The sequence below is a fragment of the Sus scrofa genome, chromosome 1 (assembly GCF_000003025.6).
Source record: "Sus scrofa isolate TJ Tabasco breed Duroc chromosome 1, Sscrofa11.1, whole genome shotgun sequence".
Taxonomy (NCBI): Eukaryota; Metazoa; Chordata; class Mammalia; order Artiodactyla; family Suidae; genus Sus; species Sus scrofa.
Window position 1 is genome coordinate 160,625,967 of NC_010443.5, and position 21,480 is coordinate 160,647,446.

General features: G+C 34.1%; 1 protein-coding gene across 2 annotated transcripts in view; it reads right to left on the reverse strand.

Annotated features, from left to right (window-relative positions):
* The window catches only part of LOC110261667 (glutamate decarboxylase 1-like), a 229,650-nt gene continuing 211,250 nt past the window's right edge, over nucleotides 3,081–21,480 (reverse strand). For both annotated transcript variants that reach the window (XM_021099842.1, XM_021099848.1), the window contains 10 exons: nucleotides 21,328–21,443; nucleotides 19,698–19,777; nucleotides 17,366–17,420; nucleotides 16,740–16,856; nucleotides 15,608–15,672; nucleotides 15,428–15,506; nucleotides 12,421–12,570; nucleotides 7,440–7,547; nucleotides 5,905–5,994; nucleotides 3,081–3,681 (listed from right to left, as the gene is read on the reverse strand). In XM_021099842.1, coding sequence (XP_020955501.1) covers nucleotides 3,508–3,681; nucleotides 5,905–5,994; nucleotides 7,440–7,547; nucleotides 12,421–12,570; nucleotides 15,428–15,506; nucleotides 15,608–15,672; nucleotides 16,740–16,856; nucleotides 17,366–17,420; nucleotides 19,698–19,777; nucleotides 21,328–21,443 — 1,034 coding nt within the window. In that variant the 3' untranslated portion in view covers nucleotides 3,081–3,507. The remainder of the gene's footprint in view (nucleotides 3,682–5,904; nucleotides 5,995–7,439; nucleotides 7,548–12,420; nucleotides 12,571–15,427; nucleotides 15,507–15,607; nucleotides 15,673–16,739; nucleotides 16,857–17,365; nucleotides 17,421–19,697; nucleotides 19,778–21,327; nucleotides 21,444–21,480) is intronic.

The window sequence follows — 21,480 nt, forward strand, 5'->3', positions numbered from 1 at the left end:
AGAAAATGGCTATCAAAAATTAGGTATTATTGGAGTTCCCAACATTGCTCAATGGAATCTGCAGCATCTCTGCAGGTTCAATCCCCAGCCCTGCCCAGTGGATTAAGGGTCCTGTGTTGCCGCAGCAGCAGCATAGGTCATAACTGCAGATGGGATATGATCCCTGGCCCAGGAACTCCATAAGCCAAGGGGCAGCCATAAAAGAAAAAAAAAGTTATTATTATTACTAGCTATTATCACTACTAGCTATTATTACATTTTCAAAAATACATAGAATTTTCATAGTGCAGTTTACTAGTGATTTAAATGTAGGAGGTTGTAGAACTTAATTAGATTATTTGTTTTTAATCAAAGTAAAAATTGCAAAAATATTCATAGCCTTTCATGGACCTCTAGCCTCATAAAGTACTGCTAGAATTTATTGACCAAACCTAACTTAATTGTTTAATTATTAAAAACATGGTGAAGTTTGCAACTAGATGTACCAAAGCTACTTCTTTAAGAAATTTTTAAGTTATTCTTAACAGGATATTTCAGAATACTGAGAGGAAGTTGGGAGACTATAAGGCTGTTTAAATATCCTACAAAGTGCAGAATTTAAGGTAAAACAGTGTTCTTTATCAGTGGTTCATTAGTTTGAGAGTATACAGATGTGACTTAGTGGGATATATATTATTCCTATATGTAGTTTAATATATCAGCATAGCCACTAGCATCAAAGAAGCCACTTTATCAAAGAAGCATCTTGAAAATTTTTCTTCTTTGTGAAAAGACATTCTATGTGGGAGTGAAGATCAGAAAGATTTAATGCCAATTCATTCTTATATTTGTGAAAGGAAAATTCTAATGGCAATTTAGAGATAAGAAATCTCACAGGAGATTGGAAAAATAAACTACAATATTCTTGTAAAATATTTATTAAATTTATCCACACATTCCATACTGGGGTTTAGATTAGGAAAAAGCAAGTACATTTAGACGGACATTTTTAGATAAAAAGAGTTAGAAACTATTCAAATTAAAACAAACAAAGGTGACAAGTGAGGCATAGAGCCTCTGGCTGGAGCCAATATTCCTAATCTCTTGATGAAGGCTGGGCAAGCAGCCCATGGGGAAGAGCAGAGGGCTGATTGAGCAGAATAAATGCAAAAAGTGTGCCAGAGAGGACTAATGTGAAAAGCCAGACATCAGAGGGAAAAACAAAATAAACAAGAAAAAAAAAATTGAGTCTTCCATCAAAAGGAATTAAGGGATCAACTGAGCTGAGAGGAAAGCCAAACAAAAAGCTAAAGAAACCAAGAATATAGAGCTATTATGATTCAGCAAAGGAAAGATTTAGAGTGAATCCAGTGCCTTGGTGACTTTTTTCCTTTCCAGACCCGCATCTGTAGGGCTGTGTTGGAAATAGTGAAGGAATTAACTTAGACCAGGATCTTCAAACATCCCCGTCTCAGTCTTCCAGGTGAAATAATCATTGAGATAACACTAAGTGTTCAGTTGTCAAATCAGACTCAAATAAAGCAGAGATCCTGTTCAGCATGAAGCTTTACTAAGAATTTCTAGGATAGGAGTCATTGTGAAGCACAAAGTAGAGAGAGGTATGGGATTGTGGAATAGTTGTCCAGGTCCTTTCTTGCTGGTTCAGACTACATTAACACATGAGGCCTCTAAGTCATGTATGATGCTACATTAATTACACCAAAGGGAGCTTTTTCAGTCATGAAACATCTCTGCTTTATACTCAAATAGCTGCATAACTTGTGTGATAGTTTCCAGAGAGCTAAGCCCTATGAATCCAAAATTTTCAGTTTGTTTACTATACTAAGCTAAATAGAACAATGACATCATATTAATATGGATTTCAGAGCAACTGTGACCTAAGCTGTCTCTTAAGCTAGAAACTTCAGGCTCCCTGAACTTCTTTCCAAAGCACTTTGGCAATTTTTTCAGCTTTATTGAGGTATAACTGGCAAATAAAATGGTGTAGTAGTTAAAATTTACATCATGACAATTTGATGTATGCACACATTATGAAAGAAAATAACAGAATGATTCAAATTTCTAAAAATATTTAACATAATTATTTTTTTGTATTCTAACAACATCCCTGAAGTATAAGCACAGTTATCCCTATTTCAGAGAAGAGGAAAGAGAGCTGCATAAGTCAAGTGGTTTGACAAATGGCTCATCTGGTCGGTAGTACACCTGAATTGCAGCAAGGCATCTGGCAGGTTCTTTGTCATACACACTTGAGAAAAAACATGGCTAGCTCTAAATTTGGGTTTTATTACTTATCAGCAGCACGGGGTTAGACACATTATTTAAACTCTTCAAATTTTAGTCTTCTCGTTTATAATACAGGGATTTTAAATCATAATATTAACAGAGAAATAACTGAGACCGTGTGTATGATCCGATACACACTAAGTGTTCAGTTAATGTTAACTCTATTATCTCAAAAAGGAGCTGAAAAACACTAATTTAATCATAAATGGGGAGGTACCTGATGCCATTTTGTGAAATACGGCTAACCTGCTTTTGGAGATTTGTAAAAGGATGTCATTGTTGTTGATCTTTAGGAACATTAAAAAGGTCATGGTAGAAAAAAAAAAGAATTAAATCATTTTGTCACAGAAGCTTGATAGAAGCCATAGTTCCTTCTAAATAAAAATGCAAGGATTAAAAGGCAATCATGTCAGCCCCTGTCAGTCCCTTCCCTGACTCTCTTCTCCAAAATACAGAACATTTTATTCATCTGATTTATTTGAAATAAAGTACATATTTTACTTTTTAAGTATGCATTATTTTTTACAGAGACAGAATATATCATATGATATTGAAAATGATTTCAGGAGTTCCTGTTGTGGCTCAGAGGTAATGAACCCAACTAGTATCCATGAGGATGCGGGTTCAATCCCTGGCCTTGCTCAGTGGATCAGGGGTCCGGCATTGCCATGAACTGGTGTAGGCCAGACACAGCTCGGATCCCACGTTGCTGTGGCTGTGGCATACACTGGCAGCTGAAGCTCCAATTCTACCTTTAGCCTGGGAACGAACCTCCATATGCCACAGGTGCAGCCCTTAAAAAAAAAAAAAAGAAAGAAAATGATTTCAGCACAAAAAGTCATTATGCAGTTAATTCAATCGTGTAAATATATGCTAACTTACTGAATGTTCACAATGGAACTTCTTTATAAGAGGAAGGATTTTCATCTTTCTTATTTACTGATGTAAGCACACCAATACAAGTCCCTGACATTTAACAGATTTTCAATATTTTTATTAAATTAATGAAAACAACAAAGACATAAACAAATCTGAATCCATTATCTATCTATCTGTCTTCAATGAACCCACTCCCTTTTCATCATCTTGGATAGCATAGGATTAAAGAGAATCAAATGTTCTAAAGAGGATATTATTTATACTGTTCCTTTCTTGTTATCTTGAGCAGATTTTTTTTTTAGGTTGATGTTTACATTTGGTATACAAGTTCATATTGCAGCATCATAAATCTTTCCCAAGTCTTTGAATTTCATCAATAAGATAGTCAACATCTCTTTGTCTTGTGGCAGGATTAGAAAAGACCATTCGAAAAAAATTTACTTTGTCCCCACATGGCTGGTAGCTTATCATGGCTGTACCTTCCTCTATCATCTGTGCTTTAATCTTTGGAGCAATCTGTGTATAAATGAATATATCATTAGAAGGAAATTTTACAGGTAAATACTGTTCCACATTCTTGATGGCTACAGAACTATCATTAGCTTGAAGTAAATTGAAGGCAATTTAAAACTGTCAGGGATAAATTTTGAGAAGGAGCTTAGTACAGAAAAAAAGCAGCATGTTCTATATTCATACTGTAGCTCTTGTTACTCCATGATTCACAATTACCAGAAACAAAGTAATGCAAATGTGCTAGAATACACTAAATAAGGTCATGTGATGTTTTATTTATATTTATATGGCCATTCAAATAGAAGTATCTGGGAGAGAGGTAAAATGAGATAGGGAGTGGAAAAATAGTAGTATCTTTTGATATTGTAACTTATAATCTTTGAATTATTACAGTACATCTTGGGTTTTTCTACAAGGTCACTGTTTTGCAGCAAAAGACAATTTCTTTGTAAATTTCACAGAGACAAATTCTATCTGCTTAATTGTTTTGTTACAGCTCCTGAAACAATACTATGTGTATGCCATTAGGTCACATTATACTCAGATTACTATGATTATTTTAGGACAAAGTGGAACTGTGACTCAGGAAAGTCAGGAGAGGGCATTCTATAACCATTCAACATGTCCTTCTCAAAACTTCTCCTGCACACAGTTTACCTTTAAAATGCAACAGATGCCATCCATTACTTAACTTTCCCATATGGCTTTATAACGGTGGAGCAGAAGCAAATACATACATATACAGATATGTATATAAATCTCCTTTAAATAGTCAGACATTTCATTTAATGTCCTTTATTATTTTAACTAATCAACATGGCCATAAAATAAAAGATATTAGTTATTACCTGCAATATTTTAAAAAAACTTGCTTTCTATTCCCCCCTCGCCCTCCATCCAGGGACACACACAGAGTTCCGAGACGGACAGGTCTCTGGTGAGGGAGTGTGGGTACCTCCAGGAAACAGCATTCTAAGTCTGTAAACAGGCACCCCACTAACCCTCAGCTGGTAGTAATTACTCTAGTGGAAGATAACACTTATATGTTAAAAAAAAATTTAAGAGCTTTGCTTAATACATGCCTTAAGCCATAAAATATTTAAACAAGGAATATTACGAAAATTGAAACAAAACGAAAACCTCTATTTTCTCTTAGGACTTACAAGCCCAGTGATGTTTTCTGATGATATAAAAAAAAACTGATGTCTGTAAATGCTGATATCAGATAGTTTGTCTTCAGCTTATCCTAGGGCACCTCACATTAACTAAGATAAATGGTTGTGATGTTGGTCAATTCAAAAATGGTGGCGATACTATTATAAAATGCATATATAGGATGCATGCTTAAGATAGGTTAAAGTCCTCAGTAAATGTATGTGCTAAATAACACATAATGATGGTAATCCTCCTTATTTTAATATACATTATTAAGGTAAACATTAATTGCCCAAGGTTATTTTCAATATTGATCATTTTTTCCTTCATAAATATCTCTCAGATTCTTTTTCAGATGACCTTATGATAAGTATTTCAAGTATATTAACACTTCTCCAAGTACCTCTACTGTTGCTTCTGGAATTGTCATTATTTATATTCTTGTCTTCTCCCTACTAAGCCTTCCAGCCAAATTGGGTCTTAGATTCTGTCTTATTCATTTTATATCTTTAATTCCTATGGAACACCTAGCAAATTTAAACTGATAAATGAATTAACCAAAGTGTAAGACAATCCATTGATCAAAAAATAAGCATGTAATAAATATCTTCAATTATATAAATGAAGACTAGGTTAATTTGCAAGATGATTTATAGGTTGAGACTTCACTTGGTTCCATCAGAGTGTTAAACATATGGCTTAGGACCATATGACTGCCATTCATTAATCAATCAAGCTAACTCAGACACATTATTTAAAAGGTAATACTGGAGTTCCCATCATGGCTCAGCACAAACTAATCTCACTAGCATCCATGAGGAAGCAGGTTTGATCCCTGGCCTTGCTCAGTGGGTTAAGGATCCAGTGTTGCCGTGAGCTGTGGTTAGGTCACAGACACGGCTCAGATCTGGCATTGCTGTGGCTGTGGTGTGGGCCAGAGGCTACAGCTATGATTTGACCCCTAGCCTGGGAAACTCCATATGCCACGGGTGAGGCCCTTAAAAGACAAAAAAAAAAACCAAAACAGTATATTAAAATTATAAATACCACACCATATGTACACAAACTTACCTTTTGTAGTTCTTGATCCCTTTCAAAACCTTTTGGAATATGTTTAAGTCTTGGTGGGAAGTACCAGAAGCAGACATTGGTGAATTCGGGCTAAATCAAAAATTAATTTTATATGTATTTTTAGTTTTACCTAATTCTTTAGTATTTTTATAAATATTCTTAACACCTTACCTACTTAACTATCCTAGAAGTACTTTAATTAATTTAACTTTTAATACACTTAAAATTAGTTTTTGAAAACAATGTATATATGTATGTGTGACTGGGTCACTTTGCTCTACAGTAGAAAATTAACAGAACACTGAAAACCAGCCATGATGGAAAAAATAAAAATAATTTTAAAAATTAAAAAAATAAAGCTAATAGTCAAATAATTATAAAAAATAAAATAGAAATCGTTTTTGAGGGTCTGATACATACCAGGCACCAAATACAGAGATAAAAAAAATATGTCCTCACAGACTGCCCAGTCTTCAGCCATGCAACCCATTCCGCAAAATATCTTAAATATTTTAACAACAGTCTCTTGAGTAAAGTCATTCGGGTTATAGTATGGACAACTAAATAGAGGAGAGAACAATTGGGGAGAGGAGACTACTAATAAATAGAATGCCATAATAATTCAAGAGAGAATGGACAAAACTTCACTAAAGCAATAGCCGTGGGGATAAATAGGAAGATTTATATTTTCAAAATCTTCAAAAGATAAAATTGATCTTTTCTAGGCTTTCAAGATAAATACAAGGTTCTGGCCTCAGTGACTGGATGTCTTTTATATAGATAAAGGATGTAAGAGAACTTTACTGAAATCAATTACGAAATTTCATTTCAGAGAGGAAAATAAATGATCAGAGAATGTATAATATTAAAAACAAACTTCTTCTAGTTTCTACTTAAGACTGAAAGAGACTAACAAAAACTAGACATAAGACGATCAGAGGGAGCCAATGCAGACAGACCAAACACCTTTGATTCCTAAGAGCATGACTTAATGCATGCCATTGAATGACTGACTGGTCTTGAAGAGGAAGATGGATATAATACTGGCAAAACTCTCAATTTTTTATTAGTGTCTACTTAGTACTTTAATCGTGATTAACCAAGGAGTATCATAGAACTTAAAGCCCACTTTCTTTTATGCCATCTATTATCCAGAAACCCAACTGGATACTCTCAACATATGATAAAAAAGCTAGGAACAATTAAATTACTCTTGATTTGGTGCCATCAAAATCAGAAAAGCAATTATAACCAAAGAGTCTCATCTTAAAAATTTTTTAAATTGAATATAATCCTCAAATTAAATGTTTTTAATACCCTTGGCCTATAAGACAGCAAATTTAAATGGAAAAATTTTAAAAACATAAATGTTTTGCATTTAGATAAAATAAAATATTTATGGTAATTATTATGTATAACTCTTAAATTATCTCAAAGTATTAGGTAATAGATTCAAGTAAAAAATACTCAGCAAAGAAAAGTATAGATCCATTAAACTATCCAAAGGGAAAAAAGCCCACTAAAAGAGTCCTTACCTCTGCATCAAACACAAGCTTAAAGTTATCTTTTTTCTTTAAAACTTTATAAAAGTATTTTGCAAGTTCCATATATCTGTTGATCTGTGCTTCAAAGCCATATGTTCCCTGTAATTAAAAAGAAAAAAAAAATCAAAAGCTTCATTGAAGTCAGTACCTTTAAATTACACCAAAGTTCCTGAAATGTATTAAATTTGTTTAAATGTCCTTATTTAAGTAAATGTGATTATTATCGCACTAATAGTAGGTATTATCTACTATCACTGCATTCTTATTTCTATCTCCCCAACCTGCTTTTAGTCCCTACTGCCTGTGGAACTTGAGGCAAGTTACTTAGCCTTTCTAAGCTTTAGTTGCCTAGATCTACAAATGTTTGATAAATATTTTGACATGAAATACTTATCTATTATACAGAGCAAATTTTTTAAAATTATATATAATACTGTGAGGAATAAGAGAAATAGTACAAATAAAGCCCTTGGCATACTTGCTGGCACAGTGTATTTTAAAATAAAAATTGTTGCACTTCAGCTATGTACCAGGTATGCAGTTTAGTGCTTTGTACTCTTGGTGTAATTTACTCTTAGAAGACTCCTGTAAAGTGGATAACCAAGGCACAGAAAAATAGGTCAGTCTTTGCCTCCATTCACCTTCTTTGTGTTGGTAAGTTCCACTTGACTTATGGCTCTAACTAGTATGTCCAGGTTGATCACTCTTCCACTTGGGTTTCCATCTGAGTCCTCATCTCCGGACCTCAGACTCATATATTCAACCCCCTATTCAGATAACTAGTAAATATCTCAAAATGACATGTCCAAAACTGAATTCCTGACCTTCCTCCACAAACTTATTTCTCCCAGTCTTTCCAATCTCAATAATAAATTAATTTTACCCTTTTCAATATTTTCTTATCCTTGACCCTCTTTTTCTCACATCCCACATCTATCTAATATTTTGGAAAATTCCAATGGATTTGCCTTTGAAATGTAATTAGGATCTAGTATCTCTTAACCCATTCACTGCCACTATGCTGGCCCAATTACTCATTCCTGCACTACTGAAATTGCTTCCTAACTGATTTCTTTACTTCTGCCCATATATCCCATGTATGTCCATGCTGAGGGTACACATTTGTAGTTATTTCAGGCTTGTGCGGTGTGGAGCTTTTACAACCATATGAAGTGGTACTTCAGTGTATCCTCATGCTTAAGCCTTTGTGATCACAGCTGGCTTCATGGGCATACAAACCATGAAGTCACACAGGGTCCCAGACTCAGAAGGGTTTCATGATTTACTTAATGCTCTGCTGTTGCTGTACTGTAATTCTTGAAAATTTTATTTTGGATTTGTGTTTTTAATTGAGGTCCAATGGGATGATGGATCATGCCGGTGAGCTAAGGAGATACAGGCAATGTACATATCTTCCACTCTTTGCCCCCCCACCCCAGTCCCCATCCACACATAGCCTTTGTAATGCACAATGAGCACGGAATTCCACCTGCCCTGTGATAGGTGGGAACTTGGTGACAATGCAAATAGTACAAGGTAAAGATGCTGCATCTACAACTGAATAAGTGAGGATGTAAGGAGCCCCCAAGAGGCCACACTTTCTGTTTAAATCAGAACTTGTTTTACACAGAGACAGAGGCAATAGAGTTTTATGAAAGATTAATAACCGAGGAACCCTTTCATATTCCTTCTTACATTAATTCCCTGTATTATCCAGCTCACTCCATGTTAGGCACATTGATCTTCTTGTGTCTCAGACACAACAGGCATGCTTCAATCTCAAAGATTTTAAATTGAGATTCACTCTAGCTAGACTTCTAAAATTCAGCATGATCTCTTTACTTTCTGCAGGTTTTTGCTCAAATGTACCCTTCTTAATGACAATGACCATACTGTCTGAAATTATACTTACCCCAGTACCCTTTCACTTCTAACCCCTTTTCAAAGCCATATTTTTCTCCACAGGAACTATATACAAATTAAAATGTGTAAAAAGCTTTGATTATATGACATGTGGTCAGATGCTCCAACTGTCACAATTTTGAACAAATATCGGTTTGGAAAAAGACATTGTTAGTCGTTGAAATGCTTAAGAATAGAAATAGTTAAATATCAATGGACTAACTTCTTGAACTCACCACTTTATCATTTGACATTGTGTCAGATATTTTTCTTTGAAGGCAATCTGGTTGAGGGGGAAGCCGTAAGTAGTTAGAAGAAAAAAACTGCAGCAAGGTTAATAGAAATCACTGATGAAGAATATTCCTACTCTGGATTCTGAGGAAGTGGGGCTCAAGATCATTGAAATACTTGGCATAGAGTTTACTACTCACCAGGAATTTTCCATATAGGACTTCTGGTGGCATTCAATGCATATTAAATTGGCAGTGTACAGCAGAAATTATCACAACCTTATAACTCAACTGTACTTCAATAAAACTTTAAAAAATTCAAAGAGGTTGAAAGATTTTAAAGAGAAATGAAATAAAGTTTGAGATAATCAATACAAAAATTAAAAAAAAATTGGCAGTGAAAAACATCAGCATATGTATCCTTATTGTAAATGCATTTTTAAATTTCTTGAAAAATAAATCTACAAAGATTGAATAGTAACAACAATGGTGATTCTATTCTGAACTTAACTGGACTCTGTTAGCCTGGGCTGTTCAAATAGCAAACACCAAGATTGGATTAAAGGTGCAAGGATTTTATTAGTGGAAGAACTTGTGTCTTCAAGGAGCCAGTTAGAATGGGAGACCTTTCAGATTGAATAAGTCTGACTCTAAGTGAAGGGAAAAGGCAGGTAAAAGAGGGGTAAAACATCTTAGATTACTATAAAATCTAAGTAAGATGCAGAAAGGCCCTTGGGAACTCTTCACACCAACTCATATATCAAGAAGAATCTCCTCTTTCTGAAGAATGGGAATGCCTTAGAATCCTGGCCACACTCAATCACTGACTAGGAGAAAACTTTGGGGAGCACAGCCTCAGGGTAAATGCAATTATGAATTTAAGAGAAGCAGATGGGGCTCTTGGACAATTAAGCTCCCTACAGCTTTCTCCTAGCCAAACACAGTCATTTTATGAATATAAAATGAGTCCAACCTATGAGGAAAATCTATCCAAAAAGAAGGTTTTACATTAGATTTGCTTTTGCATAATCATCAATGTGTATAGAATCTTATATTATTATATGATTTTCTTCTTAAGTTTATAACCTCTCACAGTATTTTATGTAATTAATATTATTTTAAGAAATATGTATTCCATTAAAGAGGACTCCTTTTTCTACCATCAGTGACTTATTCGTTGTGTCATTATTGCAAGTGAGAAAAAAATGAAAATTCTTTCATTTATCTCTCTAGACTTTGTTCTTGATGCCCATTATTTTGTCAAGAGCAAAGATGGAGGCTCACATATCAAATGCTTAAATTTTTAATATTTATAAATCATGCTACAAACTTACAAGTCAACTGCTCCCTTTCAAGCCCATCATGGATATTTACCTGAACATGATTTTCTAATATATAAACATTCTTTAATGGGAAAAGAATTCCCACTCCACAGTATACTGAGATTTTGTTTCCTACTCCCAGGAATGGTCCTATTTATATAACATCTGTTTATAAAACTTTTTATGAAGTAGTAAAAAATGCAAATATGCAAAAGATATCGAGTCTGCTTTCTCATCACTTTCCTACCTGAGTTTTGGCATTTTCACAGTGTTATGAATTATATTAAGAAAGACAATATGGATTTGTGAGGAAAAATAGATTTGGGATTTAGGTGAGTTACCAGCTTTGCTGCTGAGATTTAGTTCTTTCCAGCCATCAGCAAGTTAAATTACTTATTTAAAAGACACAACACCCACCAAACACAATTTTTGGGAAATGTAAACTAAATAACATATATAAATCTTTCTAGCCAAATGCATGTTCAATGAATGGATGATCCATTATCATTGAACAGATGTATTCAATAATTCATGCCTTATTATTGAAGGAATTTAAGGTGAGGTTACCAATGCATATCTACTATTTGAAGTAGGTTTTTTTTTTAATGCTTATTTTGAACAAGCATTATAAGGTTAAGAAAAAGCAGATGATGAAAGAGAGAAAGTTAGAAGAGAAAAAGTTTCCAATATATTACAGAAGAACTAAAGAAAGACTATGAACTTGCCTCTGTGATTTATGTTACAGAACGTATTTTTCTATTTGTGTTTTGTCCTAGGAATTCCATATCCACCAAATAAATATATAACCAATTGTTCTGGAGAAGTATGACCACCTCTGATACTGGTACCTGAGAAAGCCCAGGATCCACACGTGGGTAATGTGTTGTAGAGGACTAGGTCCCCAGTATGTTAAAAATGCTGTTAGTTCATGTCAAAGCTTTCATCTGCACATATCCTACTGTCCATCTTCGTATAGAGGATTGGGAAGGGGGTGGTAAAAATAGCTTCCTAAAAGCATGTTATTTATTTAGTTTAATAATTATAAAAAAGGGGGCAGAAAGAGGGTGTAGAACATGTCTTACTGTTGTCATAATCTTAGGAGAGACTCTATCTGTTACCATTGACTCTAAGGTAGAGTGAACATTCTGGCAATAAATGAGAGTTCCCATCTGGAAATCTGTATGGACTTTAAGTAGCTTGACCTATTTCTACTTCCAATTAATAGAAAGAAAAAAAAAACAGTTTTGAAAAAGCTGCAAACAGGTTTATATTCCTAACAGATTTTTATTCCTACCATTGGTAGCATATATAGTAATAATAAAACAGGCTCAAAATTTTTCCACCTCAGTAGAATTTTGATCTGAGAAACCAAGCTTGCCATTTCTAGTTAGAGTAATTTCCTGTATTTAAGAAATTAATAGGGCTATAATTTGAGAAAAGACACCCAAATAAAAAATGGAATTTATTATACTGGATATCCAAATACATGGGATAAGAAAAGAGATGGCAAATTCCTACCCTTGCCTTCCACATTAACCACAGCTTAAAGATATCAACATGTCGCCCGCACTGAATAGCTTTATCCCCAGTGTCAAAGTCAACATTGTAGAGTTTATCAGGCTGGAAAAGGTATCCAGCTCCCATCTGGTTGCATGCTCCCAGAAGTCCCTGAAAAAGGAATAATATAGCAGTAAGAGACTACAATTATTTATTTCAATTCACTTAGCATTTCTACTTTACATGTACCTTTGAATAGAATTTTTATTTCTTTTACTTAAAAGTTTGTTACATTCTTAGGATTTTAGTGGATTCAGTTGTTCTCTGGATTTATCTGGAACAGTAGGTGGTATAATTGGATTACTGCTTAACTATTTTGCTTTAACTTTTCTTGAAAGCCTTGAAGTTTTGCTGCTCTTTTGAAATTGTGACTATCATGTATTAAAGTTAATAAGAACCAAGTGCCTGCTTCACTTAAACTCTTTTGTGAATCAACTGTGTAGCTGCCAAATAATCTGCTCTGATAACCACAGAAGGTAGGGAATAAAATAATCCATTTATTTAATTTTGTGTTTTAGCCATTTCCTCTCACATAAAAGATGTTGAATACATTCCTCCTTAGTACTGAAGAATCAAGAAGTATTTGCATTGGATGGTGAAAGAATAATCACCAGAGAAAAGGAATGTTTTCCATTACCCAGTTAAAAAGAGGCTTTTCTCAGAAGACATATGTTGTTACAGCATGACATAGGCTTAACCTGTGTGCATTGACAGGTGTAGTTTAAATATATACCAAGTATAACTTTTTGAATAAGAAGCAAATAACAATGTATTTATTATGTGCTTATTATATGCTGGACACATCACAAGTATATCACTTGATCCTAGTGGAAGACTTACAGCACAGATACTATTATATTTTTATAGATTGAAGAAACTAAAACTATAGCATGGTAGATAATTTTCAAGATCATATGTCTATAAGATGGTAAATTTGGGAGCTAACAAAAGGGCAGTTTGTCAGAGTGCGTAGAAATCCAATTTCTACTGGATAAAAACTCACACTCTTTTTTAGGAGTGGTGTATGGATCTAGAGAGAGGACCACAATGTGATGAAAAGTGTTGAAACATCTGGGGGAAATGCAACAGAAATGATACCTTGCAAAGGTGATTATTTTATGTATATTATAGGGTGTCTTATTTACACATGAAAATATTTATTCTTTAGTTTACTTCAAACTCCCTACTTTAATTTTTTGTTGTATAAGAACTGGGGACTAAAATATTTTAAAACAGTATAATCAATATGAGTTTTAACTATCAGTTCCAATGCAAAGATTAAGCTATACTTAGTCATTAATGCAGCAAATATTTATGGCACCTATGATTTGCCACACACTGTGCTGGGACAGTGGATTTGTGATAAGAAAAAGGGTAGAAAAAAACTCTAGCCAACCTGGGTTTACAATCTGGGTTGCAGAAAGCTGGGTGGGTGAAGGCAGGGCTATTTTAGTATATTAATTATGAGTAAAGAAATCAAGAAAGACTGCAGAAAAGTTGCATTTGAGCTCTAACCATAAAAGTCTCAGAATTCTGACATTTGAATATAGACCTGTTAGCAAGGAGGAGGGGGAGCACACTCAAAACCTTCTTAAAAAAAAATGCAGCCACACTGTAATTTCTGCGTACTGGACACACACCAGTGAAGGGGAGAAATTAACTTGTTAACCTGCAGATTTCCAAAACAAGGAAGCTGCCGTTTTATTGATGGGATCTTGAAGGGACACCATTGCCATTCGGCCACCTGAGCAGAATCTGAATCAGAACTAACAGTTTCAGCCTGAGTAACTAAGAAGGATTTAGGCGAGGAGAAAACAAAAATTCTCTCAGAGCTAGAGGAGGTAAGGTGGGTATTTAATAATCTATAGAAAGTGGAGGGGTTACCAGCCCAGGCAGTTTATAATGGGAAGACGAGCACTTTTATTTTTAAATCCAAACCCACTGGATTGCCTATCAGTAAGAAAGAAAGAAAACAAAGCTACATATGATAGCCACATGGATCGTGTTTGCATTTCTGACATCTAGGTAGAGACAGGAGTACTCAGGATGAACTTTATAGCCATATCTCTTCTGGGACAAGGTCATGGGCTTATCTCCTTATACAGCATTATATTGACTATTGATAGAGAGAAAATACACCAATTTCTAAGGAGAAAATAAGTTCATCCAACTGGTAAATTTGTGCTTTAATGCTAAAAATATATCACAGTTACTAATAGTTATTCACATTTAAATGAGTCCTACTTTGGCCCTATACTCTGACATAAGAGGGTGTCCATAAGCCAAATTTGACCTCAAAGAGATTAGTTGTTCATGGTGTTTTTAAAAGTGGGACATAAATTATCGGTCTTCTATAGTCTGCGTCACTATCTATTGTCTCAACCCAGATCGTATCTTATCCACACACTGACTGACTACCTATTGCCCTATAGTCATTTGACTTTGACTTTGTGACACTTTAGTTACCCAGTGGCTATTACTTAAAGATAAGGGGGAAGGATCAGTTGTCCTCATTAGGGCAAACTGTGCTGTACTGTGTTAATTCAGTGAGGAGATATATACCTCCCAGGCCAGGGATCAAATCTGCACCACAACAGTGACCTGAGCCATTTTAAACATTCACAGTGAAGCTAATTATTACCAAGATATCCATTATATCACTACTTAAAAATAGAAATAGGGAGTTCCAGTTGTGGTTCAGAGGGTTAAGAACCCAACTAGTAACCATGAGGACTCAGGTTTGATCCCTGGTCTCGCTCAGTAGGTTAAGGATCCGGCACTGCTGCAAGCTATGGTAATTGGTGGCAGATGTGTCTCAGATTCCATGTTGCTGTGGCTGTGGCTGTTGTGTAGACCAGCAGCTGCAGCTCCTATTTGACTCCTAGCCTGGGAACTTCCATATGCCATGGGTATGGCCCTAAAACAACAAAAACAAAAACAAACAAACAAAAAGTCTGAAATCATTTACTTTTTCCCGGATCAAGATAGCAGAGCACTGAAGGGGGACACCCATGAGTTTATGTGGATTCCAGGTCACAGAGTTGGCCCTAGGGGATAAAACAGCTCCAATTAGTGCTCAAAGTCTATGAAAGAAAACAGAAGTCTAGATAGGCTCTCTTGCTTTCACAAGCAATGGCCCGGGTCTCACCTTTCAATGCCGCTGAGTTTATAGGAATGGTCTCTGGACAGCAACAATCCACCTCCCCACGCTGCCTATGACAGATACAAATGATATGTCTTATTTCTTTTTAAATAGCACTGACTGCTTTTTCCTACATTAAATGTATGTCAAAAGTTGGTGAAGATTTAATTGCTATGCTAGGTAATTATAAGCTTGTCTTTAATTATCCTACTTATAAGAACAATATATTTTAAAATTTCCTCTTATGAATTCTCATTGTCTATTCATGACACAGTAAAGGTTTTATGTTTCTAATTAATTCAGAGACACCTTCTGTATAATTTCCAGAGACAGAATAAAACAAAGCTGGCATCAAATTTGGCAATACTACAGAAAAATTAAAATATCTACCATACTATACAACTTTAAATTGTTCAACTCTAATTAAATTCAAAGACATTTTTGCCTAAAGTCACTGTACTAAACTAACAGCATCAAAAGTTTTAATTTCCTTAATCATTATTATTTAAGATATGTATATTAGAGTAATGGGCTAGGTCCTTTTGATTTAAAATCAGGCTTAACTATTTCTTCAAACTGATTTTTTAAATCATTGGTTGAATATTGATAGAGGTTTAGACTTTTTTAAAAAACATTTGGTACATTTGTAACTCTTTCCATGGTAATGTTTTAAGTCTAATTTAAGATAATTTAGGGAAATAAGACTGTTCTTTCTTGATACTTATTCATCATAAAAATTAAGTTTACAGAGAAATTTTCATCTTGCCTGCAATGCCAGTTGAGAAATTTAGGAGCTTCTGTTGTGTCTCAGTGGGTTACAAACCCAACCAGTACCCATGAGAATGTGGGTTCAATCCCTGGCCTCCCTCAGTGGGCTCAGATCTGTCATTGCTGCGAGCTGTGGTGTAGACTGCAGATGCAGCTTGAAACTGGTGTTTCTATGGCTGTGGTATAGGCCAGCAATTGCAGCTTGGATTCAACCCCTAGCCTGGGAACTTCCATATACTGCAGGTGAAGCCCTAAAAAAAAAAAAAAAAAAAAAAAGAAAGAAATTTTAGGGACTGTTCATAGAATACATTTTTTCTTTTTTTTACAAAGGGGAATCTTGATCCAAACTGGATCACAGAATGTAACTTACATCCACATGCATCCAGAGTTTGTGCATCTCACAAATGTCTGCAATGTTGTGAAGAGGGTCGAAGGCGCCAAACACTGTGCTGCCAGCAGTGGCAGTGACACAAAAAGGAGTTTGGCCCTGGTGATGACAAAAACCAAATCACTCTTACCATCTCATGAAGTCTACAGGAATGCCAGTATTGTTACTTAACCATTAGACTCTGGACATCAGGAACCTGGGTAACTTTGACTAAGGGCAGTACATATCTAATTATTTCAAATACTCGAAGGTACTTATAGTATTGGAGAAAAAAGTGCCTTAACTGTAAGATGAACTAATATCACTCTCTCTAAGTCCCATTTATTGTTATTTCTTTCTGAATTTCTTTACTGAAAATCATATCACAACAATAGAGATAACAAAACTCCTTTATTAGTAAATATCCAGATAACTTTTCTTTTGATATTTAACAGAAACAAAATTATCAGAGAAATACTGCAATGTTACTTACTTTAATTTCAGAAGAAATTTCTTACATTTGGGGATTATTTTATTTCCTTTATCTTATCAGTTGTTTTCCACTAATGAAAATAGGTAAAGAAAACCATGATACATTTGCATGTTAAATATGGAACTGCAAAACATACCTTTCTTTTAGCTTGTAATACATTTTTCTCTAACTCAGCTGGAATCATCTTTCCCCTTAAAAATGCAAATACACTTTGATTTATTATAAGTGAATAAACATACCAATTCTATCAATTAGAAGAATAAATAATATTCAAGATTTTAAAAATTAGCTTTTAGTGTTTCCTAAAAGCTTTCACAGGTGTAAAAATAAGTATTAAGTAAATGCTCAGTTCCCTAGAACCAATGTTAAATATCCTGTTATTTGAGTTTTTAAAAAAAATGCTTAGTTTACTATGCAGTCATCTTAAAATCTGCATTACTTACAAATCAGAAGATTCTAGTTTTTCTAAGAAATATACAAAATGACCTCTCTCTCTCTCATTGTCAACTTTAAATTATAAAATAAAGACCTCTTGACATCAAGGTAGAAAAATCAGGTATCCAAACTGGGGAGGAGGGAAAGAGGGTGTCACAAAATCAGATGGCCTCACACGTCTTTGCAGAAAATTTCTAAGAACAAAAGGTAATATTTTCCTACTCCACCCTGTTGCCAGATTAAAAGCCAGAATGTCTACTGATGATTTTTTTGAAAGCCATAATTAAAGTCAGAAATAAGATGAGAATGCTCACCACTATCAATATTATAGTATTTTTTTTCTGAAGAAACAATCTATTAGCTAGATGATAATGAAAGGTAGATGATAGATACATAGATAAAAAAAATTTTTAAACCAATTTGAGTACATGTGGTTGTGTATGTATACCTGGAAAAGTTTTAAAAATAGTAAGACTGCTGATCAACTGGGTAGTTGATTACGTAAATTAAGTAATTTAAGTATGAAAATGTAAATTAAGTTTATGTTCTTTTAAACTAATTATTGTGAATTAAATGATAGATAATATCTTATTCATAATAGTAAAAAAAAAGCTGCAAAATTTCTAGGGGAGGGATTCTCAGGAAATACACTGGGGCTATATAAATAAAATCAAAGTATCGAATCATGAACATATAAGACATAGTTGCAAGATATTTTGTATTTCAGAATTTCTCAATATATAAAGTTTTTCCAAGCCAATAAATAATAAACTACCAATAAAAAATGAGCAAAGAGGGGAGTTCCCGTCGTGGGGCAGTGGTTAACGAATCCGACTAGGAACCATGAGGTTGCAGGTTCGGTCCCTGCCCTTGCTCAGTGGGTTAACGATCCGGCGTTGCCGTGAGCTGTGGTGTAGGTTGCAGACGCGGCTCGGATCCCGCGTTGCTGTGGCTCTGGCGTAGGCCGGTGGCTACAGCTCCGATTCGACCCCTAGCCTGGGAACCACCATATGCCGCGGGAGCGGCCCAAGAAATAGCAACAACAACAACAACAAAAAGACAAAAGACAAAAAATAAATTAAAAAAAAAAATGAGCAAAGAATAGGAACAGACAGATCATGGCAATACACAATTGGCCTAATCAGTATATTAAATGTCCTTTGTTTCAAACAAATAAACATGATTTTTGTCTATCAGAATTTTCAAATACAGAAACATTGACAACATTCAAGCTTCACATGATAGATAAGATGAGCAGTTAACTCAAAAATGTTTGAATGGCAAATAAAAATCTTTATGAAATTGTAAATGCAGATATTTTTTGAAACAATTTAAATTTTAGGAATTCATTTGAGAATTCAAATGGATACAAATATGTTTGTATAATTACATTCATTTAAGCATTGTTCTTAAATACTAAAATCTAGGTAAAAACTCTTTTATGCAATATTTTTGAAATTATGTTACATTTATAAATTGGAAAACTCTGAAGTAATTAAAAAAGAATAAGGAAGGTCACTATAAATTCATGGGATAGGATTTCTAAGACATTCTAGAGTCAAAGAAATTAAAAGATTAAGTTGCAGAGTACAACACAGAATTTGATATGCATAAATGTATGAATAAATTTGATATGCATCAAAATAATCTTCCGTAATATATGTATTTGCACAGCAGTTTACTTATGAAAAGTAAGATCAGGACAAATGGACATACATTTTCACTCTGCAGATTTCTAATGCAGTTACAACTTCTTTTTTTTACCTCCAAATATCATTATATCAATAGTTCAATACACTTAAAGCAAGGAACAGATATGTGGCAACCTTGCTTGTACAACACTACATTTAATAAAGAAATCTTGACAGTAAAATAGGATAACTTCAGTGCTTCTTTCTTAATTCTAGTTAAAATTATTGACACTTGTCTGGGAGAGTATTCTTGCTAAAAATTGGGATAATAGAAAAATGGGATTTTAATATTCATTTGAAACATAATGATAAAATATTTTGAGAATGTGTTAAGAAACATACCGCTCATCACATTTTACTTCAATTACATTATCAGTTCCAATACCAAGGATTGCTGCAGCTTTTTTTACTGAATAATGACCCTTGGTAAAAATGAAAACAGGAAAAGTATTAATTTTTCTGCATTAAATCATCACTTACAGTAGTGCATCACTTACTCTAGGGCATATACACATAGGTTTGAATGGGTTTGTGCATGGACATATGTATATACACAAGGACAGTTCTCAAGACATATTTCCCAACCCTTATCAAGACATTTGTTGAGATGAAGGTTATAGTACCTCTTTCTAGAAGGCACTGTTATAGAACCTTCACATGCAGCTATTCACGTGCAGGAGAAGTTTAAACATCCCAGTTCTCTGTATACACATGAATCATGTCATTTATAAATTTAGTGCTAATATCCTCCAGGTAAATCCTTACATGTTACAGACAGCTTTAAGTCTTGCATTATTGATTTTTTTTTTTAAAGAGTAAGGCCTGAAGAAATGCATCGATTCTTCTGCTTACAATTTTTATGTATGACTTTGACATCTACCTTGATTTCTTGCCTTCTGGGTGACTTCTATCTCCTTGTATCATTTGTACAATGTAAATAGGATCGGTAAGATGGAGGTAGTAGCAGCTCAAAAGATAAACTTGGCCTGAGCTATTTTTAGTTGCCAGGAAAAGACCGTATGAGAGAAAAAAATAGAGGAATTTAAAACCCTAACCATATTTTCATTTAACAGAGAATACACAGTTAAAAAGGAAATGATTTTTTAAAAAATCTACATTATGGAATTTCAGCTTATTTGCTCATTATATTTAAAAAGTATATGTCAAATGACAAAAATGATATTTGTAAACAAGTATCTTCAATTGTATTAAAGTTTTATAGTAAATTAAGTATGCAGCAGTGGTCTCCAACTTGATAATATGCATTTATATAATGCCAATATGAGTTTGGTGAAAGAGGGCCATTGCAAACAGGGACATTTTAAAGAAAACCCTGTGTTTCCAAGTACGTTTTGGTAGAATGCTCAAGCTGGGACTACAGTTACACTCTAGGATTATAAATGTTACCATAGTAGAAAAAAAAGTGATTGATTTACTAGAGGATGAATTGATTTTTTTTAAATAAGTTCTGATCTTATGCCTAGGGTTGGAACATTAAAACTAAGTGGATATATTGTCAATATCGGAAACATTTGGCTGAGGACCTATAAAAATAAAGCTTTCATTTCACTGACTCTTTCGGTCCTAACTGGAAAAATAAAATATTCATCACATTCTTGTTCTCTTCATGCAAAGTTAAAGAGAACCCTTAAATCTTTTAAATTTTTATGGTTTGATGTTTCTGGTAAAGAGAGAAGAATGTTTTATATTTATACTCCCATTTTTTTTTTTCTGTTAGTTTCTCCTATGTTGAAATAGAATTTCAACCGGAATTATTTGTATTGCTAATGTGTAGAGTCTCCATCGATGGGAAAGTTGTTTTTCCCTTTCCGATATCAATATGTTAATCCAGACACAGAGATTACTGAATTCATTTAGTGTAAAAATGAAACTAATGTTCTTAGTCTTTCAATTACTTTATCAGTCACTTGGAAGGTTCTTAAAAATTTGAAAATCTAGATTTGATACTTACTTGTTCGGAAACAAATAATACAATGCATGGAAGTGCTCTCATGCCTTTTGTTCTTATCTCTGGGTATTGCTTATAACGAGCTACTAATATACCATAGAGGTTCGATATACTCCCACCTATAGAAGAGAAATCACGACTGTTAATCTAACTTCA